This window comes from Callithrix jacchus, chromosome 6 (genome assembly GCF_049354715.1).
Source record: "Callithrix jacchus isolate 240 chromosome 6, calJac240_pri, whole genome shotgun sequence".
Classification (NCBI taxonomy): Eukaryota; Metazoa; Chordata; class Mammalia; order Primates; family Cebidae; genus Callithrix; species Callithrix jacchus.
The window spans coordinates 8,316,948-8,339,662 of NC_133507.1; the positions used below are offsets into that span (position 1 = coordinate 8,316,948).

The 22,715-nt window shown below is 41.4% G+C and overlaps 2 protein-coding genes and 1 pseudogene across 12 annotated transcripts in view; all 3 read left to right on the plus strand.

Moving 5' to 3' along the window:
- TARS3 (threonyl-tRNA synthetase 3) overlaps window positions 1-9,127 on the plus strand; it is a 59,463-nt gene extending 50,336 nt beyond the window's left edge. For both annotated transcript variants that reach the window (XM_054257191.2, XM_035303677.3), the window contains 4 exons: window positions 2,242-2,346; window positions 6,042-6,114; window positions 6,839-6,953; window positions 8,246-9,127. In XM_054257191.2, coding sequence (XP_054113166.2) covers window positions 2,242-2,346; window positions 6,042-6,114; window positions 6,839-6,953; window positions 8,246-8,394 — 442 coding nt within the window. In that variant the 3' untranslated portion in view covers window positions 8,395-9,127. The remainder of the gene's footprint in view (window positions 1-2,241; window positions 2,347-6,041; window positions 6,115-6,838; window positions 6,954-8,245) is intronic.
- A 1,859-nt stretch (window positions 9,128-10,986) lies between these two features.
- TM2D3 (TM2 domain containing 3) overlaps window positions 10,987-22,715 on the plus strand; it is a 44,850-nt gene continuing 33,121 nt past the window's right edge. For 6 of the 10 annotated variants that reach the window (XR_013536586.1, XR_013536584.1, XR_013536585.1 and 3 more), the window contains exons 1-5: window positions 10,987-11,111; window positions 11,608-11,685; window positions 13,538-13,695; window positions 17,873-18,047; window positions 19,585-19,660. Coding sequence is in view for 4 of the 10 variants with exons in the window: in XM_078375963.1 (XP_078232089.1) it covers window positions 11,021-11,111; window positions 11,608-11,685; window positions 13,538-13,695; window positions 17,873-18,047; window positions 19,585-19,660 (578 nt within the window). In the remaining 6 variants the exon portion in view is untranslated. Of the gene's footprint in view, window positions 11,424-11,607; window positions 11,686-13,537; window positions 13,696-17,872; window positions 18,048-19,584; window positions 19,661-21,266; window positions 22,010-22,715 lie in introns of those variants that run through there. The other 4 variants (XM_002749062.7, XM_017973262.4, XM_008998288.5 and 1 more) reach the window with 4 other exon arrangements.
- On the plus strand, window positions 16,230-16,330 carry LOC118154960 (U6 spliceosomal RNA; annotated as a pseudogene).

Consider the following 22,715-nt stretch of genomic DNA (forward strand, 5'->3'; position numbering starts at 1 on the left):
GCCATCATAGGTGTTGTCTGGCAAATGGTGAGTCAGCAAGCAAAGACAGAAGGAGTGGATTGCAGACCAGGTAAGTAACCATGACGGTTGGAGCCAAGTGGCATAAAGATGAACAAAGCAGGGATACTAGGAGTGTATTTCGGAGGAAGAACTGATGTGAATTGCTCAGGCTTATGTATGAGAGGAAAGACAGAAGCATCAAAGTCATCACTGTGATGAAGGGCTTTTCCCTAAAAAAGCAAGGGTGGATGAGAGTATGCTCTTGTCATTCATTACATTCAGCATGCAGAAAGGCATCAGATAAAAGTCAACATTCATTCCTGTGAAATGAACAGAAATTTCCTTATCATGATAAAGAGCCTTTATCAGAAAACCAATAACATCTCAACACAGTTGGAAGAAGATGAATATGACTGCTATTTGTATTGTTACTCAAAATTATTCTGGATTACAAATATATGAAAGAAAGATTAAATTATTATTCATAGATCTTAAAATGTAGAGAAATCCAACAGAATCAAATGGAGAAAATGGGAACTGATAAAAAAGGAAGGTAGAAATCAATTTGCCTTCATAATATTAGCAATAAATTGCTGGGAAATGCAATGGAAAAAAACATTTCAGAAACAACAGCAACAACAAAATAGAAAATAGGAATAAACTTAATAAATGTAATTATAGTCATGCATATCCATAAATATAGTCACGACAGGGAAGTGTTTTGAGAAATGTGTCGTTAGGCAGTTTCATTATTTGAACATCACAGAGTGTACTTACACAAACCTAGATGATACAGGCTACTACACGCTTAGGCTGTATGGGATAGTGTACTGCTCCTAGCTACAAATGTGTACAGAATGTTACTGTGCTGAATACCGTAGGTGCTTGTAACACACATCACTAGATGATAAGACTTTTTCAGCTTCTTTATAATTCATGGCACCACTATTGGTGACCGAAATGTCATTAGGCGACACATGACTACAGATGTTATTTATAAGCATACACTATAAACTTTCTCAGAGATCATAAAAAAGTTATTTGAATGAACATTCATACCACACTTTGGAATGAGAAGAATTGACATTGTGAAGTTATTAGTTCTCAAATTTATCTGTTAATCGAATATAACCAAATCCAATGGGGTTATTGTGGGGGAATTTGGCATTCATCCCAGTGTTTCTGATAGCATAGATGTGTAAGCACAGTTTATGTCACTATTTGCTCTTCTTAAGGCTAGAAGACATGATTAAAACAAATGATAGGACAGAAATTTTGGATACCCAGCCTCTGTGAAAGGATCAGCCTGCTTCTCTTCCTTCCCCACACAAAAACAACATGATGTAACATTCGGGAATATTTCATACTGGTTTCAGTTTGTGGGATGAATTTCTTCATATACCTGCTTAGGAATGGACTCAAACTGCCCACCCCGCCCCAAAGCCTCCTATAGGGTCTAGACAGAGGTTTTGCCTGCAGTTATTCTATAATGGCTCTTGGCAGACATGGTTGGCAGTGGTGATATTCAGTTGTAACTCATTTGAAGTAGGTTTAATTAATGAGTTTCTCTGTTTGTATTTGTTTGTTTTATTAATTTGTTAAATTTATTTTATTTTGGTAGTAGCTAGCTGGCATAATTTTTAGATAAAAATTTCTCTAAAGAACTTTGTAAGTGTCACATGCTACATTTGTTGCAATAATGTGAAATTTATCTTTCAGAGAAACTTGTGCAGAGATCTTGAAGTGGCTTACAATTAAGTCATTGTTTACTTTTTTCTTTTTTTTCCCTAAGGGGAAGAGGGAATCATTAACTGTAAGGTATACCTCATGACGGTTTTAGGGAATTTGACTAGTGGACTTTGAGAACACATATCAGGAACACTTTAAAAATGAAGATTATAATGTGGGAGATAGTGGCAAGAATGGGGGTACATTTGGATCAGATGAGATTGGCTGTGAATTGACACTTTGTGAAGCTGAGAGAGGGTGTGTGGAAGTTCATTATACTGTCCTCTCTACTTCTGTATATCTTTCAGTGTTCCCTAATAAAAAGTTTTAAAAAGAAAAGAAAAAAGGTTAGCAAAGAAAGCAGTGAGAAAACAAGACGTCACAGAATAAATAAGGTTAATGGAGAGGTATCCAAAACCACTAATCTAAATCTATTCTCAAAATTAAATATAAGGCTAGAATATTGTTATTATTATTAGGAAAAGACTTAAATGTATAATTTTCATTTTTTAGTAAGGATGGGGATGATAAGAAGAGACCTGTGATCATTCATCGAGCCATTTTGGGATCAGTGGAAAGAATGATAGCCATTCTTTCAGAAAACTATGGGGGAAAATGGTAAGTGATATGGAAAAGAAAAGCTATATGCCTATAATTCTTTTTAATTTTTATTAATTTACTTTTTATTCCTTTTTAAAAATATTTCTATTCTTAAAAAATCATGTGTAAAAGATAAAAGTAGTAACAAAAGAAAGGGCATTTCCTGCCTTACAGTTAGCAAGTATCCAAACAGCGAATAAAGAGTTCTTGTTCCATCTGCCAGATGAGAAAACAAAAACTAAGGCAGAGTGGCATAAAACTGTGCCATTTACCTTTTGCGGGATTCAGAAGAATTAAAGTTACCTTTTTACCTATATTCAAGCCCTTCAGAGATCTAGTTGCTGTCTCAAAAACATGTTACTCACACTCCTAGGTACTGCCTCTCCCCTCCAGCCATCCCTCCTTCAACCCATATTGTTTGCCTTTGGGGTTCCCTACAAGCTCTGAGGAGGAGAACGGGTAAACCTGATTGATAAATGGCACAAACTCAAAGAAGAAGGCTCAGCAGCACAGCGCATTTAGGATGACAGTGGGGAAGGGAAGTGTCCTAAACGGCAGAATTTTGAGTGGTGCATCTTGTCCAAAAGCTTGGAAGGAAGAATGGCAGCGGTGTGGTTACATGGATGCATGTGCTCTAGTTACTGTTTTGGACACAAGGTCAGAGATTTAGAAGTAGTTAGATTGGAAACTAAATTACATAGATTTGGGAAACAGAAATGTGGATGATCACTCAGAATGGGCCAACAGAGGCGGTATTGCCACCAAAAGGCCCCCACTGTTGAGGAATTTTTCAATATTCCAATAGAAGAGGACCCATTCCGTGAAAATCAGCTTCTTTTTTTCCCCTGGTAGTTGGTCAGTGGCTCATGGGCAAAGTGGCCACTGGTGGATGTGCATGGGCTCAACAACATGGACCTTGCTTCGCTAAGTTCCATCTGGCTACATCTCTTCTGAGGATTCAGCTCGCCATCAGTAGTGATTAACCATGATCTCTCACTGAAGAGAGACCCACTATGGATTTTGCTTTGCTCTTCTTTGCTGCCATGCTTCTGCCAGCAGCACTAAATATGTACTTATGTGCTGCCAGAAACACAGTAGTGCTTCTGACAATGAAAAAGATTTTATAGCAAATAAAGCATTGCACTGACATTATGGGATTCACTACTATCACCACACACTCAGAAGCAAGTGACTTTTCTAGCAGTTATGGCACCAGCTGGCAGACAGCATCTTGTGGTGATGTGTCCTAGCCTGTGGAAATGCTGCCAACCAGCAACCACTTGTGACATTTCTACCTTCCATTCCATTTTTAGAAATTGGCTGAGGATCTGCTCATGCAGTTTAGTTCTCTTTTCAGAAACTACTGCCCCCACTGCTGCTATTGCTGGGCACAGTCCCTGCAGCTCCTACTGTAGACACCGGGCCCTGGATGCTACTGCTAGTGTCCCTGCAACCAGCTCCTCCAAAAGCTCCATGTCTCTGCATTACCCTTCCTTGCCAGAATGGATTCCATGTGGTGCCTCCTTCTCCACTCTGTCTTAAGTCCGAGTGCTCTGTTTGTATATTAGCAGAACCTAGATCACACCCATGCATACTAGCATTCATGTCCATGGAGGCTGGGGAAGCACATTTTTGAGCAGAAAACATAAGGTAGGAAGTTTCCTAAACAAATTATCTTCCAGAAGTCCTGGGTAGCTAGAGAGTCTGTGTATATTCCTGATATTTTGTGATCATAGAAAAATACACTTAGATGTCATGGAGTTTCTAAGCTATTGAAGTTACAGATAAGCCAAAAGTATGGATATGAATATGTGTATGCTACCTAAGGATGAGTTAGCTTGTTTTTCTTTCTTTCCAGTTGGTTTTAAATCATTTACCATAGGTGAGAGATGATGGTGTCTTGCATTAGAATAGTAACAGTGAAAGTGGTTTAAAAAAAAAAGGGGGACTAGTGAAATAGGAGATGGAGAGGCAGACAGGAGGTGGTTGGGGCCAGTGCACTGAGTGTGCCTCCCTTTGTCGCAGAGACTGAGGTATTGTCCCTGTACCTCATACATCCACACTCCAGAAAGTGGTCAGGCTTGTGGGGAAATCTCCCCAGAGCCAAAAATAAAGATGGCTAAAATGTGGTTCCTTTGGGGAAGTAGGGCTGGGGATGGGGTGACGACAGAGCTCAAAAGGAGACATGTGCTTTCCATTATATACCCTGTATTTCTGTGTTTTACCATTTATCATGTATTATTTTGTGTTTGTTATTTGAAAACAAGTATATATATATATGCACATTTATAAAGTGCTGTCTGAAATCGCCCTCATATGTCCTTTCGCCTTCAGATTAAGGGAAAAGGCAAACATGTCCCACATCAGACATTGCTTATACCTACTGTGCCATTTTAATTTTTTTAGAAAAATTATATTTTGAAATAATTGTAGGTTTACTTGTTGTTTTAAGAAGCTATACAGAGTCCAGGCGTGGTGACTCATGCCTGTAATCCCAGCACTTTGGAAGGCTGAGGCGGGTGGATCACCTGAGGTCAGGAGTTTGAGACCGGTCCAGCCAACATGGTGAAACCCCGTCTCTATTGAAAATACAAAAATTAGGTGGGTGTGGTGGCAGTGCCTGTAATCCCAGCTACTCGGGAGGCTGAGGCAGGAGAATCACTTGAACCTGGGAGGTGAGGTTGCAGTGAGCTGAGATCGCGCCATTGCACTTCAGACTGGGTGACAGAGTGAGACTCCGCCTCAAAAAAAAAAAAAAGTTATATAGAGAGGTCCAGCACACTCTTTACCCAGTTTTCCCCAGTGGTAACACCTTGCAAAACTCGATACAGTATCACAACCAAGAGCTAGACACCGAGACTGTCCACCAGCCTTGTTCAGATTTCACCAGCCTCACATGCACTTATTTGTGGGTATGTATATTTAGCTGTATAAAATTGTGTCACATGGACAGACTGTGTAAGACCACCAGTCAAGGCACAGGACAGTTCTATCACTTGTAAGGCTCCCTCCTACCCCTCTTTCCCCACACTCAAACCATCCCATTCCCGTCCTTATCTGACAACCATGGACCTGTTCTCCAGCTCCATCATTTTGTCATGTAAAGAATATTACATAAACATTTACACAGTACACAAACTTTTGAGGTCAGCTTTTTTTTCACTCAGTGGAATTCCCTTGAGAGCCATCCATCATCCATGTTGAGATCAATTAGTTGGTTCCTTTTTTTTTTTTCTGTTCCAGTTTGGGGCTATTATAAATAAAGCTGCTCTGGACATTAGTGTGCAGGATTATGTGTGAACATACACTTTCATTTCTCTGGTACAAGTGTCCAGGAGTGCAATTGCTGGGTCATATGGTAAGTGCATGGTCAGCCCTTTGCAGAGATGGGAGCTGCAGTCTTTTATGAACTAGTCTCAGAAATGACGTGCCAACACTTTTGCACTAATTTATGGTCACATAGACCCACTCTGGTATAGTGAGCAGGGAGTTCTACAAGGATGTGATTCTCCCCACACTTGTGCTATCAAAATTCCAAAATTCTTCTTTTACTTTGCTGCCTTCAGACTTTAATATAATTTGGTTTTCTTCCATGCTGCTCTACTGAAACTGCCCTCTTGTGAAGTCTTTAAAAGAATCTTTGGTTATTTGAAAATCATGTAATAAGTAGCCATTGTTAGTCTTTGAAACTACATATTTTATGTATTTTTCAGGCCTTTCTGGCTATCTCCTCGTCAGGTAATGGTCATCCCTGTGGGGCCAACTTGTGAAAAATATGCACTTCAGGTAAAATCAGAGTCGTTTAAAGTACATAATAATCTTGCATATAATTCTGTATAGGTAATTGATTTGGAATGTCCATGTTTTAAAATATTTAAAATAACTGACATGTTAACAATCCATATTTTCAGTAGTTGGGAGTAACACAGGCATCATGTCTCTGTGGCTGTATCAGAACTATTTTATTTCTTAATGTTTTTGGAAAATTAGTAATTATTCATTTCCACATGGCTCTATTAGGGAAGAATATTATCTGTTGCTGTGTCACAAGTGACCCCAAAACTTAGCAGCTTTAAACAACAAACATTTATTATCTCACAGTTCCTATGAGTCAGGGTCTGGGAGCAGCTCAGTTGGTGGATTCTGGTGCAGAGCATCTCCTGAGGCTGCAGTCACGCTGTGGGCCAGGGCTGTAGGCCTCAGGGCTCACTCACAGTTGGTGGACACAGCTCCTCATCACCTGGGCTTCTTCATAGGTTGCCTGAATGTCCTCACATGGCGGTTGGTCTCCCAGTTAGTGATCAGCGAGAGATGGGAGCTGCAGTCTTTTATGAACTAGTCTCAGAAATGATACACCAACGCTTCTACACTTACGGTTACACGGACCTGCTCTGGTATAGTGAGCAGGGAACTCTACAAGCGTGTGAATACCAAGCGTGGGGAACATTGGGGCTCTTCTTGGAGACTAGGTACCATAATGCAACAATAAAAGTGTTTCATTTTCTTCTAGGTATCCAGTGAATTTTTTGAAGAAGGATTTATGGCTGACATTGACTTAGATCATAGTTGTACACTAAATAAGAAAATACGAAATGCACAGCTGGCTCAGTACAATTTTATTTTGGGTAATTTAAGTTTGTATATATTTTTCCAAATGCTTTTTTTTTCACTTCAGTTCCAAAAGACCAAATAAGAAATATGGTTCAACTAGTTGACTATCATGATTTGTCTTTTTAATATTCACACAAAAAGAAGAGTCCATAGTGTTCCTGCCTTAGCTGTTCCTAGGTGCCCTTGTTGTTTGCTGGAAGGAGAGTTATAAAGTTTCACCTGAATCCCCTGGGATAGTTTTCCTAGTAGTTAGTATTGCCTGCCAACAATGAAAAGAACTGTGAAAATGATCCCATCAGTAGAATTATATTCCTTATAGTTCAGCCTCATTGGCCTGAGATACTTTCCCTCACTTTTCTGGCTTATGAGGAATCTTTGGGATTAAACTAACAAAAGGAAATATTCCGAATTTAAAATGATCCAAAGGAAAAGACTTAGCACATGACTAATTAGATGCAGAATCTAAAATGTAGGCTTTAAAAATGACTCCAGAGTTAAGAGAAACTAATATTGACGTAACTGCAGGCATAGTATTGCTATTTCCTGTAAGTTGAGAGTCTACAGAAGGCAAAATAAATATGCATAGAGTTGCTCTATTGACAGTGTTTCACTGATCATGTTTGACGTTATAGTAGGTATTGTGGTTGTTCAATGAGGCTTCTTATGGTGGCAGAAATCTCAACTTAGTTTAGACAAAGACAGCATTTAATGGAAGGGTCTTGGAGTTTCCCATGACTTGAAAGGTAGAATTAAATACCAAACCTCTAGAAGAGCAGTCAGAGCTCAGCCCTCACCAGGACTGTTTCTCCCATTTCTGGCTCCTGTCTCGCTCAGGTTCTTTATGCTTAAGTATCTACTTTATTCCACTTATCTGCAGACTGGTTTCTTCCTTCTGTATGACAAGAAGCATGGCTGTAGATTCCTGCATCATTTCACAATATGGGTCACTAGAGAGAACAAACTTTTTACCCACATTCCAGAAAATTCTGGTGGGCTGGCATGGGTCTGGTGTCCACCCGTTGGCTCATTAGGTATGCCAGGTGGAGTGAGTGAGTCTGTAAGAGCTCCCCACTCTCATTTGCAACCTAGGACCACAAGAGCTGTTCTCTCAAGTGGACAGTAGAGAGATGGGATCGGAAGTCATTCCTTCCCTCAAGAAACTTATCAGAGGATGAACCTAATGCTCATTAGATGATATGTATTAATAATGAAGAAAACCTCGATAAAAACATATCATGTGACTGCTGACTTAATGTTTGGTAAACTGCTGATTTAAAATACATTTCTTTACCTTTCCTTTCTGCAGTGGTTGGAGAAAAGGAAAAGATAAATAATGCTGTAAACGTGCGAACAAGAGACAACAGAATTCATGGAGAGATTTTAGTAACTTCTGCCATTGATAAACTGAAGAATCTCAAGAAGTCACGGGCACTCAGTGCTGAGGAGGACTTTTGAAGTCCTTCCCTGGTATTTGCTTCTGTGTAACTTTGTTTTGACCCTTAAAAATGTATTTTTCTTAACATGTTAGTACTTCTAAGACTTTGGAGCCACTGATAGGTCCACTCTTGGACTAAGCTGAGGAAGGAGACAGTGAATGTGTAGCTGACATGTACAAAGTTTAATTCACTAATGTCCATGGGGGACAGTCAGAGGGCACAGGTGGGAAATTTTCCAGCAATCAATCCCTTGGGAAACTTAAATGGGGAAATATTATTTATTGAAATAATAAATAAAATTATTTATTATTTCAATTATTTATAATTTATATTTTATTTATATTTATAATTATAAATAAAAAGGGAAACAAAACACTAGGAAATGATTATGAAATGTTAGTGCTATGATTTGTGATTTTCAAAAGATGGACTTCAAATAAAAGTCTGCAGTTTTTTTAATATGAGAGAAAATCTTATTTTCTAATATAATATGTCTCAGGTATTTTTATGACTGTTTTACTAAAATTCACACTGAAACTTTATTTTCAAAATTGGAATAATTACTTAATTGCGTTTCAGCCAATTACCACAAAAGCAGCAGCTACTACTAAATATTGGATTACTGACAGAGGAATTCAGTTTTGTGGAATCTGGTGTTTGCACTATAGGTTAAGAGTTGCCTTTTAAATGTTTGTAATTCATAATTGGGGTTTGTTCAGCTTTAGAAAAAATAAATTCCCAAATGAAGTCCATCAGCGTTTCCAGTGTTTCAGTTAAGCAGCTCACCTAGAGTTAAATTACTTTTTTGATGGGATGACATTCCATTGATTTGTATACTGAAATGGATTTCAGATTTAAGAGAGGAATGCGTTACTTGCTCAGAACTGAATTAAAATGGCATTATGTCAACAGAGAATTCAGCTACCAAACAAGAAGTATTGTTTATTTGTTGAGGTGCTGTGGAATTCAAAGGAAATGTCAGAAATTCTCTCTCTGTTCAATATACTGATCATTTAGTTAACTTCCTGAGGGACGTGAACAGTGAAACTGTTGGAAAAACAAAACAGTATCTATCAAGACCTATGTAGCAGTATAAGGCACAGATTACGTGATAAGTTTTTTTTTTTTTTGAGATGGAGTTTCGCTCTTGTTACCCAGGCTGGAGTGCAATGGCGCGATCTCGGCTCACCGAAACCTCCGCCTCCTGGGTTCAGGTAATTCTCCTGCCTCAGCCTCCTGAGTAGCTGGGATTACAGGCACGCGCCACCATGCCCAGCTAATTTTTTGAATTTTTAGTAGAGATAGGGTTTCACCATGTTGACCAGGATGGTCTCGATCTCTTGACCTCGTGATCTACCCGCCTCGGCCTCCCAAAGTGCTGGGATTACAGGCGTGAACCTCCGCACCTAGCCAAGATTTTTTTTAAGACCAAATCTTGCTCTGTCGCCAGGCTGGAGTGCAATGGCACGGTATCAGCTCACCGCAACCTCGGCCTCCCGGGTTCAAGCGATTCTCCCGCCTCAGCCTCCCGAGTAGCTGGGACCACAGGCGTGTGCCACCATGCCCGGCTATTTGTATTTTTAGTAGAGTTGGGGTTTCACTGTGTTAGCCAGGATGCTCTCGATCTCCTGACCTCGTGATCCGCCCACCTCGGCCTCCCAAAATGCTGGGATTACGGGCGTGAGCCACCGTGCCCGGCCATGATAACGATTTTTAAAGCTAACATCCAGGGCTTATGTGCAGGCACTTTTCCATGTATTAAAAAAAAAAAAAAATCATCAAACATGCACGTGAGGGATGGCAGTCAGAAGACCGCGGAATGAATGATTCCCGCGGCAGGTGGGTGGGAGGAGAGCGCAGGTCACCAGCATGGTTCCTTCCAGGTGTTTTGTGATAGAAACCGGCGAGGGTCGCAGGGAGCTGGGGCCTGCGCGCTGCTCCCCCGATGGCCCACCTTCCCCAGGCAGGGCTGTGCTCTGGACCCTCCCCTCACTTCGCAGCGCCTCGGGCCATCCTGCTCCTCCAGGTCAGAGAGGCACTTTTTAGAAGTGCTGCGTATCTTCCACGAGCTGGCCAAAAGTGAAAACCACAGCAGGCTTGAGCGCCGGCCCCAGGGGAGCGACCCCTCGGGCCCTTGTCGCCCCGAGGCCGCTTCCCCGACTGTAAATAAGTATCTTTAGGATGAAACGCCACGCGATACTGTCCTCGGAACCTTCGCACAGGACCCAGCACACAACATCCAACCACACCCGGGGCGGCCGGCCTCCCACATTTGCCCGCCTCTGCTCTGGGTGGCTTCGGGTGTGCATTTCGGTCCATGGATGACCCTTCTCAGGTCTCCTGCGGTGGAAAGATTAGTGAGCCCCTCATTCAAGTACGCATGGGAACCAAGCAACTTCCCAGGCTCGCATCCTCCTTGTGAGCCTCCCGGAGAGCGCAACCGGAAGAAAACCACCCGCTACCCGCGCGGGGAAAGCGCAAGCGCAGAAGCCAGCCGCCCGAAGACGCAGCGCGCCTGCGCCCATTGCCCACTCCCGCTCCGAGCCGCGCCCGCCCTGCCCCGCCCCCCTTTCACGCGCGCGCCCGCGCCCCGCCCCGACTCGCAGGGCCTGTCCCCGGCCCGGAAGTGTGCACACGCCAGCAAGATGGCCGCTGGGGTGCGCCCGCTGTGGGGCCTCAGCGCCCTGTGTCGCGTGCTGCTCTTTCTCTCGCAGTTCTGCATTCTGTCAGGCGGTGGTGAGTCAAAGGCCGGGATCAGCGCGGGGTGGAGCTGAGTGGCAGCGGGGCCCCGGGAGCTGCTAGGAGGCTGGGCCCACGGGCGGAGGCTGACGTGGGGAGGAGGCCGAGTGCCCGGCTCCGGGCGGCACGTCGCTGCATCTGGAGTCTGGCGCCCTGGCCGCCCGGCCCGAGGCCGCCCCTACGTTACGACGACACCGAGCCGCCCATCGCGGCTGCGGAGCCCTGGAACGGAGGTGGAGCGCTTGGGGGCTCGGCCGGGGAGGCGGAACTGGAGCGCGATGCCACCCTTCGGTCCCTCGTTGCCGGCAGGTCTGAACTGGTGCCCACCCGTTGACGTTTCGTCCCTAAGTTTTGTGTTTTCTGGATGCCAAGCCGTGAGGTTTTCATGAGCAGCTTATTGGCCTGGTGTAGACCCGCCGTGTTAACCACACAAAACGAGGTATTCTCGCCCCGGGATAACATGTTTGTCTAATTGTACGATCCTTAAATTTAGAGCAATCGCAGGCGCTGGCTCAGTCAATAAAGGATCCGGGCCCAACACGCACATTCACAGTAGTTCCCAGGGCAGCAGGTACTAGACATTTTCTATTCTGGTAAATGTGTGTATTTCTATCTAGTAATTTCTCTTCGTTTTTGATAAAAATTTCCCTTAGTATACAAAGTCACTTTCCATTTTTGAATATTTTATTGTATTTTAGATGATGTGAATTAAGGGCAGATACACAGCCATTTTCAGTAGATAGTCTTGGCATTTGGATACCTTTTGACGTTTCTACCTCATCTTTTTCCAGTCCCGCGCTCATTTGTCTCCTTATTTCTATTTTTCCACTTCATCCATCAAAGTAACCGTCAGTCAGTGCTTCTTTCCTTCAGCAAATTTCCTCTACTTCTAGAATTCTGTTCCCGATGTTATATAATATATCAAAGGCTCCGCCAGGACTGTGTGAAATGGAAGGATCACAGAGGGGCTGATGGAGACCTGGAATCTAGATCTGGTTTTGCTACTGGGATCTTGAACAAATTATGCCCTTCGGACCTTGGTTCTCATCTTTAAAGTGGTGGGGTTGGTCTGATGGCCTAAAGTCATTTCTGCTTTGTGATTCTAAATGTCCACCTTCCAGCCACATAGTCATGGGATCACAGAAAAGAGTATTTTGTAGAATTGTCCACTTAATACAGTGAGTAAAGTAGGACCAGTTTTAAATAAGCATTAATGTGTTTTGCTAAGTGGAGGCTTTGACTCTAATTTCATCACTTTAGAGTGACATTACTTGAGTGAATTGAAACTGGCAGAGGTATTTTACTGATTATTTGGATGTAAAAAATAGTAGTGCACTTGAATTTTAAATGCAGATTACTTTGTAGAGAAAGCACAAGAGTTCTTGACTCTTGCAGGCTTTTGAAAGCCCTTTTCAGGAATACTTGCAATTTGGATCCTCTCAGTTGGTAAAAATACATTGCACACCTGATTAGGTTGGTTGGAAATAAGTTGTAGCTGAGGCCGGGCGCGGTGGCTCACACCTGTAATCCCAGCACTTTGGGAGGCTGAGGTGGGCAGATCATCTGAGGTTGGGAGTTCGAGACCAGCCTGACTAACATGGAGAAACCCGGTCTCTACTAAAAATACAAAATTAGCTGGGTATGGTGGCGCATGCCTGTAATTCCAGCTACTCGGGAGGCTGGGGCAGGAGAATCACTTGAACCCAGGAGGCAGAGGTTGCTTTGAGATCACGCCATTGCACTCCAGCCTGGGCAACAAGAGCAAAACTCAGTCTCAAAAAAAAAAAAAAGGTTGCAGCTCACTGAAGAAGTTATTAAAATAGAGAACTATTTTGAACTTTGGTAGGATAAAGCTGTGAATATTATTAGCAAATATGGCTTATCGAAGTACCAGTGTGAAATCATGACATTTTCTAGAGTTGATGTCCTGAGGATGTCAGTGGCTTCATTTCTAAACTAGTGAATTCAGATTTTTGAAGAGAACACTGGATTGGAAATGGAGAGATTTGGGTTCTAGTTCCAGTTTTGCCACGGACTTCCTCCGTGATTCTGCACAAACCCCACTGTAAGTTTTAGTTTTTCAACTTACAAAATGATAGTTTTTTTTTTTTTAAAAAAGCTCTTAATGTATACGCAGAATTTTCTATGCATTATTTGTATGTGAGCACCCTTAGTTTTCACAGCCACTTGGGAGGCAGGAATGAAGTAATGTTTTACAAGTATGGGGCCCACCAGGTCACACAGCTGGTTATTTGCAGAACTCTGCTTTAATTGCAGGTGTCTCTGGCTCCAGTCCCATGCTTTTTCCATTCTAGTGCAGTGTCTAAGTGCTAATGATCATGTCCTTAACCTTAGAAGATTGTTCTCCTCTGAGATTTGAATCAGTATTGTAGGAGAATAAGCTTCTCTCTTACCTCTCACAGAAAGTACTGAAATCCCACCTTATGTGATGAAGTGTCCGAGCAATGGTTTGTGTAGCAGACTTCCTGCAGACTGTATAGACTGCACAACAAATTTCTCCTGTACCTATGGGAAGCCTGTCACTTTTGACTGTGCAGTGAAGCCATCTGTTACCTGTGTTGTAAGTACTATAGCTTACTTATTCCAAATACTTTCACTGTAAACCTCAAGTTAGAAGAGCAGTTCAGATGTGACTATTGAGAATAAATTCTGAATAACTTTTATATTCTTTTATGTTTGCCCTGTTGAGTAAGTAGAAATAAATTTTAAAAACCCAGTAGACCTTTTCATGTCAGCTCACTACTGTTTTAGTCATAATGATAACTGTCAGGCCAGTTGATGTCTGCTGGAAATGCGCTGGACAGAAATGTTGCTTTGTAGGATTGGAGAAGATCTTAGTCTACTGGCATATCTAAAGCAAGTCTGATTCGTTCAGATGGGTTCTGTGTTCTTAGTAGTGACAGCTAGCGTACAGAGTGGTGGCAGTGTCTTTCTGCCATAGAGGAGCTTTTGAAGGCCCAGTGTTTGTCTGTGAGAAGATCAATTCAGTAAATGCCAGAATGCCTGAGGAGCTCTCTGGAACAAAATTAAGTAGAACCCCTGTCTTGGCCAGAATGAATTCCAGATAGTCCAGAGATGTAATGTGAAAAATGAAATCCTGAAGTAGCAGAGAGAACACGAGATAGTTGTTATAATCCAAAATGGGGAATATTTTTCTAAGTATGAAATAAAGTTTAGAAGCCATAAAAGAAAGCATTGACACATTTGACTACTAAAAATCAGAGATTTCTGCATGATGTTAAAAAAAGCATAAAGGCAAAAGACATGGCAAACTAGGAAAAGGTGTTTCTGACATATGTGACAATTAATACACTAATATTGGTGATATATAAACACTTCCTAAAAACCCACGTGGAAAAGATGACAGTCTTATAGAAAACCCATGTCAGGACATGAGCAGACAGTTCACAGGAAAGGAAATACAAAACAGACTTATTTGTATTGGTACATGAAAAACGTGTATAAGTTTTTTCATAATTAAAAACAAACTAATACATTTTTAACCCTCAGATGGGCAAAAAAATTTTTTTAATTTGACTTAACTGAGTTTGTGAGAGTATAAGGGTCAGATACTCATATCTTATTAATGGATATAGTCAAATTGGTCAACCTCTTAAAGGCGATTTGTCATATCTATTAAACTTACAAATGCACATAATCATTGACCTAGCTAGCAGTTCTACCTCTAGAAATTTATGTTATATATATTATTATACATGGATGCAAATAAGTATGCTTATTTTTTAGCTGCATTGCTCATTAAAGCAAAAGATTCGAAAGAAGTGAAACGTCCAAGAGAGAACTGCTTAATTTATGGTACACGTGTAATAGAATAAACCCGTTGTGGCCATTAAAAAGAACTGGGAAACTCGGAGATAATGAACTGACATGTGTACGAAATTAAGTGGAAGTATTGGGGAAGGTTAAATATAGATGACATAAATGTGTCTGTGTGTAGAATAAGCTCTCCCTGGAAGTGCAGAGGGTACTTGGCCGGGGGAGGGCAGTGGTTCCAGAGGCTGGGCCAGACAAGACCTACTCACGGCTCACTCTCCTGCTGTGTCTTGAAATGTGTACCTTGTACATGGGTTACGTACTGTTTTTTTTTTGAGATAAAGTTTCGCTCTTATTACCCAGGCTAGAGTGCAGTGGTGCAATCTTGGCTCACCGCAACCTCCGCCTCCTGGGTTCAAGCGATTCTCCTGCCTCAGCCTCCCATGTAACTGGGACTACAGGCAGGCGCCACCATGCCCAGCTAATTTTTGTGTTTTTAGTAGAGACGGGGTTTCACCATGTTGACCAGGATCGTCTTGGTCTCTTGACCTTGTGATCCACCTGCCTCAGCCTTCCAGAGTGCTGGGATTATAGGCGTGAGTGTTACCTGCTTTTTAAAAGACCATTAAAAAAAACTTGTGTTTTCATTTTATTACATATCTACAATAGTAAAGCACCTACCTCCTTCTCCAACATCAAGCCTTCGGCTCTGAGGTTCTTTCCAAATGCGTTTCTTTTGTCATATTGTGTATTCGTCTTTCTATAAATCAGGATGTAATCAGTTTTGCCATCTTTGAACAGAGGTCCACTGGATGCTGTATAATTCGTGTCATTCTACAAATAAACTAATGATTGTTAATGGTGTGGGTTAGGCGAGCACATACGTTTTGGTTATAGTTACTTCCATTTGAACACTAGCATTCCAGTATCGAAAAATGCACTTTTAATATTCCTACTGTGAGATATGGAAATACAGTTAAAGAAAATTTCCAATCTGCTGTTGGAGCCACATTAGCAGGTGGTGTTCCAGGATATAAAATTAGGTGGTCTGATAGCTGAACGTGGGTTCTCTGCTGGTGGCATAAAAATGCATATGTTTCATTCATTCAAACCCATGAAAATAGTATTATATAACATAATAAAATGATTACTTATTTAAAAAAAAAAAAACTTGTATTTTAAGCACATCACTGAAAATAGGCCGATGTAAACATATTTTCTATCAGGTCAAACTGCTTGCCTGAATCAGGTGGTGCCTTATCCACATTTGAATGCTTTCCATGAAAAGTGGCTTTGCATTGACAAGAACATTAATATTACTTGCTTCATCAGCACATATGCCAAAATTGGAACAATACAGAGAGAATGAGAATGGCTCGTGCAGAAATGACATGCAAATTTGTGAAATGTTAAAAAAAAAACAAACATGAGCCAGACGTGGTGGCTCACACGTGTTAATCTCAGCACTTTGGGAGGCCAAGGGCGGCAGATCACCTGAGGTCAGGAGGTTGAGACCAGCCTGGTCGATATGGTAAAACCCCGTCTCTACTAAAAATACAAAAATTAGCTGGGCATGGCGCTGTGCCTCTGTAATCCCAGCTACTTGGGAGGCTGAGCCAGGAGAATTGCTTGAACCCGGCAGGTAGAGGTTGCAGTGAGCTGAGATTGCACCACTGCACTCCAGCCTGGACAACAGAGTGAGACTCCATCTCAAAAAAATGTGTGTGTGTGTGTGTGTGTGTCTGCTTCCAGAGATGATTTTGTGACCACATAAAAATGATTTGAAAAATATGCATTACAATGTAATGTCAGGTGGAGTAAAAAAGACTACAGAGTGCTTTCAGTATAATTCCATTTTAGCAAGTTTATAAATATACATGTAAAAGAAACGGAAAGAAGATTAAAAGTAGTTAGCTCTGAGCACCTAATAGGTTTTTGTCTGTAATCTTCAACTGTGTAACGGACAAAGAACATGTACTTTTGTAAGCAGAAAACAAAATAATGGCTTTTGAAATTGAAATGAAAAAGTATCTCTGGCCACCAGGGAACACTCACTGAGTCTCCACACGTCAGGTAGTCCTCTGAGTTGGGCCACCTCTGGATAAAGCATGCCACATGCTCTGGAGGTCGGAGCAGCTGTAACAACCCTGAGTTGCCGGGCTGTGCAAGGTAGGAGATGTTAGGAAAGGCTGGCAACTCTGAAGCAAAGCGGGGGGTTAACCACTGCAGAAGCGAAGTGGGGGGATTAACCACTGCAGAAGCAAAGTGGGGGGATTAACCACTGCAGAAGCGAAGTGGGGGGATTAACCACTGCAGAAGCAAAGTGGGGTGGGGTGGGGGTTAACCACTGCAGAAGTGAAGTGGGGGGTTAACCACTGCAGAAGCGAAGCGGGGGGGGGGTTAACCACTGCAGAAGCTAAGCGCGGGGGCGGGAAGGGGGGGTTAACCACTGCAGAAGCTAAGCGGGGGGTTAACCACTGCAGAAACGTTGGGCTGGGGTTGAGAGACCTGGATTCCACCCCTTCCTTGAAGCTTGAAGCTCAGTGACCTTCGAAAATGCATTCATCAGTTCCTTCTATCCATTCGTGATTGACTTTCTAAAATACATTTTCCTCTTTGCTGTGTTACAAAAGTACATTTTTACTGTGAAAAATTTAGCTAAGCCAAAGTGATGAAATAATTATATCACCCTGAAATAACTTTTGCTATTTTGATGTGAATTTATCTACTTTTTTTCCCCTTGGGTACATTTATTTGGGTGTGTATTTTTATGGTTATGGGGTCGTACCATATACATGTGTTTTGCATACATACCGTTTTCGGTAACTGTTTTTCTGGCACTTACTCCTAGGTCGTAAATACAAGCGTTTTAGGAATGTCGTGCCCTGTGCTGTGCAGTCTTACTGACGTCTTAACAGACCACTCCATTGCAATTGATGACTTTTGTGTGGTTTGCTACATAGGATCAAGACTTCAAATCCCAGAAGAACTTCATCATTAACATGACTTGCAGATTTTGCTGGCAGCTTCCTGAAACAGATTACGAGTGTTCCAATTCCACCAGCTGCATGACAGTGGCCTGTCCTCGGCAGCGCTATACTGCCAACTGCACCGTGCGGGACCACGTCCACTGCTTGGGTAAGTCAGCGTTCAGGGACGTTTGACAGCAAAATGCTTTTCTCTACGTTTATTGAAGGGACCTTCACCAGAAATTTGAGAGTCAAATTACTTAATTAGAAACAGGTATCAGCAGCTTTTTAGATGTGCCAACCCTCATTAATAAACTCAACATACTGAAGTAAAGCATCCAGAAAATTTCATTTCCGTTATCTTTTAAAATGTAATATTTCATAAAATAAGAAAGCTAGGGGAAGTGTAAAGCGTAATACACAGCAGTTGACTTTTACCCAAAATGACAGTGAAAACAGCGCCGGTACCATTGCAGCCACCCGAGTGCTTGCCTTCGCTGGTCGCTCTGCCTCCTCTCCCCAGGTAACCACCCTTGTGAATTGTTTCTTATCACTTCACTTCCTTTTAAAACTTTTCCATAGTTTTACTGTATGTATGTAATAAAATACAGCACCATATATTCGATAATGCCTGTTTTAGGGCTGTATAAGATGACTTCAGGCTGGTGGTCTTCTGGGACTTCCTAATTTCCTCAACATTATGGCTCTACGAGTCATCCATGTGACTTCTCTTACTTCTTTTTTTTTACTTCTGTGTAGTCATCTATTGTAAGCTTATATCACAGTTTTATCTACTCTCCAATATATTCTGATTATGTGCTGTTTTTTGCTCTTGTGACTCTGTTAAAATTTCCTTGCCAGTCTCCTGATTGCACATGTGTAAGAGCTTCTTTAGTGTGTACTTTCCAGTTGTGTTACTCTTTAAACGGCTCTAAGCTTACATGAGGATGATCCATATCCTTTCCAAGAATTCTTCAAGTCTTAAAGTTGTCTGGACTTCTTTTATATTTTAGGTATTATCTGTACTGTCCCTGAAACGCTCTCCCAGATTTTGACTTTTTTGTTTTTTTAACATTATGGTATATTTTCATGAAGAGAACTTTAAAAATATAATTAGTTTAAGTTATTAGAGTTAGTCGTTTTTTGTTGTGGTTTTAAGAAATCTTTTTCTACCCCAGGTTTATAAAGAAAATTTGCTACGATGTCTTTTGAAAGTTTTAAGTTTAGCCTTTCAATTTTGGTTTAGAATCCACCTGGAATTGCTCTTGGTAGATGGTGTGAGGTGGATGCAACTTTAATGGCTCCGCCCACATGGATGGCCACTTGTCTCAACTCTTCCCTGCTGACCTGTGTGTAGCCTCTGTCATGCTTGAAGTGATTGTATGTTTCTGGTTCTAGACTTTCTCATCTTTTCCTACTGGATAATTTCTATGCCTCGGGACCACACTGTCTCACGTACTTGTAACTTGCCCTAAGTCTTGATATCTGGCTGAGCATTTCACGTTCTTTAAGCTGTAATCCTAACTTAGCTGGTTTCAGTATTACATGTATACTTGGAGATGGTAAGGGTTTTGCACTATTCACTTAAACATATATTATTGTAAGGAGAGTTTACTTTTCAAATTTTAAATGTTGAGGCCATTTATTACAATTAAGTCTTTCTGAGAGTATTTTTATACCATGTATTTTTCTTTTCTTTTTTTAAGGTAACCGTACTTTTCCCAAGATGCTGTATTGCAATTGGACTGGAGGCTATAAGTGGTCTACGGCTCTGGCTCTGAGGTGAGCTTTGTTATCAGTGAGTTTAAACGGCTGTTAGGAGTTCTTTGGGATCAGTGGAATCTTCCAGACATTGAGCTCAGGCCACTTCATTCTTCACTCAGATGCTACCGTGTGTGTTAGACTCTAGGAAACAGCTGAAGAGTGTAAGGTGATGAGCCCAGTCCTCGTGGAGTTTCCCGGCAGATGTGTTAGCTTTTCTCCCAAGGTGCCTGCACAGTGGCTTTCCCATTCTGAATGTACCACGAATTAGTAAAATGCTGTGGACTATCTAAAATAGGCAGTTTTATGATGTGTATCTTAAGTTTAACTTATAATAAAAATAATACATGCTAAATACTGAAAACTGGAAAAATGAAAATAAAAATATTAAAAATTGCCTATAGTTTCACCATCTGGAGAGAATTACAGGCTTATATTTCTTACATAGAAATGTGCTGTTTGTTAAACTTTTCAACAGCACTTTAAGAAATCGTAGTAATTCTTCCCAGCAAAGGGAAGGGCAGGTACAACCCTGGTTAACGGATTGGCTAGTGAAAAGGTTATGCTGCCCGCAGCTGAAGTTTTGAGTTGGTGTCTGAGACCCTGAGACCTGCAGCATTACAGGCACAGGGCAGGATTTCACAGCCTCATCACTGCTGGCATTCTGGGCTGGGTGATCTTTCTTCTTGGTGTTGTCCTGTGCATAGCAGGATGTTTCCAACATCGCTGGCCTTGACCTACTACTTGTCAGTTGCAAACCTTCCATCCCCTGCAGTTGAGACAGTCAGTATGTCTCCAGATGTTGCCAGGTGTCCTCTAGGGGACAGAGTCACCCCTTGCTAAGAACCACTGCATTAGAATTTGGGCTGGGGAAAGAAGGATCTTGCCTGGCAGGAAAGGTGTAACTGGAAAGCAAAAGAGGAGGCCAGGCGAGAAGATGAGACTAACAAAAATAAGATAGGCCAGGCACGATGGCTCACACCTGCAATCCCAGCACTTTGGGAGGCCAAGGTGGGCGGATTGCTTGGGGTTAGGGGTTCGAGACCAGCCTGGCCAACATGTTGCAACCCCCATCTCTACCAAAAAATACAAAAGCTGGCCATTGTGGTGCATGTATGACACTTGGTCCCAGGAGGAGGAGGTTGCAGTGAGCTGGCACTGCACCACTGCGCTCCAGCCTCGGAGACAGAGATTCTGTCTCAAAAAAAAAAAAGGTTGGTAACCATGGCTGACAATGGTTCAAGTTAAAGGTAACAACTGGCTTTAAAAAAACAACAAAAAAATTTTTTTTGAAACTTGGAATAATTTTAATTTACAGAAAAGTTGAAAAGATAATAGAGTTCCTGTATATCCCTAACCTGGGTTTCCCTATATTGTTAACCTACAGCTAAAATTTGTAGGTTAGTTTTAGCTAAAAATGGTATGTTTACTTCTGACATTTAAACAGTCTTCCTGCCCGTAATTACTTGCTGGTGTCAATTTGTGAAATAGTCACTTGTGTTCCAGTTAAGGGCTGTGATCATTGGAAGCCCTCTCTCAAATCTGCCGTAACGCGGTGATGGAAGCCTAACTGGCCGCAGTTGGGGTGGAGGTGGTCTCATGGAATCCTGTCTGTTTGCCGTCACAGCATCACCCTTGGTGGGTTTGGAGCAGACCGTTTCTACTTGGGCCAGTGGCGAGAAGGCCTCGGCAAGCTCTTCAGCTTCGGTGGCCTGGGAATATGGACGCTGATAGACGTCCTGCTCATTGGGGTTGGCTACGTTGGACCAGCAGATGGCTCTTTGTACATTTAGGTGTGGTATGGGCTTCAGAAAGGAGCAGTGCCTAGAAAAAGCCCTTTGTCTATAGCAATTGACGTGGTGTGAGTGATACATTTCTGTTTTTAATGTACAGCATCTGTACTTTGTTTGCCTTGATAAAGGTAAAATAAAGAAATGAAACACTGAACTATGCTAATCCGAAATTTGTTTTTATTTGCCTGAAATATTTTTTTTCTGTGAAAAAATTGAAACTTACTTAAGCCGGGAGAATGACTTCTATAGTAGTTGGAAATCGATTTAATTCCATAACTTTAGTTTTGTATTGCTCAAGTCAAACTGTATCACTTGTATCTCCAGCCCAAATGTAATCTGCCTTGAAAATCTTTCAGCTGTGATTGCAGGAAGTGGGATGTGTTTTTATTGTCAGCTAATTGAAGTTATTTGGCTTAACTCCAGTCATCTGTAAGTTTTTCAGTGTAATATGTATGTAGTCTGGTCTATATATATGAACCTTTGAATTGAATGTTTATGTCTAGTTATGGTTTAAATTTTCCTAGTAGTGTATAAAAGATAGAGTGCTGAAAAATGAATAAAATTGCAAGTTAAGAAATATTGTGGGCCTGTTTTCTATATTAAATATAATCTTGAATAATCATTATAACTTACCTTTATTGTTAAGAATAACATTTTGATTTTTCAGGCCATTACTCCATTCAGAGTCATAATTGGCTGGTTTATTGACACAGTGGAAATATATAAATGTTTTTAAGTATAGATCTGTTATAGACCCTTTATTGGGGGAAAAAAACCCAGTTATTAATTTAAAAAGATTTTTACTCAAGGTTGCTTTTAAAACATTTAAAAAGTTTTAGCATTTTTTCTTTTAAATGTGAGTATCTGAGTTACTGCTTTTTAAACACTTGTACATATTAGCCAGAAGACTGTTAACCATATCATATAGCATCTCTAAAATATCTTTTGGTAATATCTTCATATGTTATTCATCAGATGGTTTGTTAATTTCAGTTTACCTGAAAGGTGAATTGAATCATGTCGGTGATCACTTGTTCAAGCGCAGCCTTTTCTTGGTTGAGTGACAGTTCCATCTCTGGTCACTATGTGGCGCATCCCCACTGCGTTTGCTTCCCCATTCTGTTTCCAGAAACAGACAATCTTAATGTTTTTTTTACGAGGAACTTGTCACAGTGCATGAGCAGTGCTTCAGGATGGGAGTGACCTGGTTTATGTGGACGTTTCTTTCTGAGAGGCAAACACATGCTTTTTTGTATCCATGAGACTGTTGATGGAACAGATGC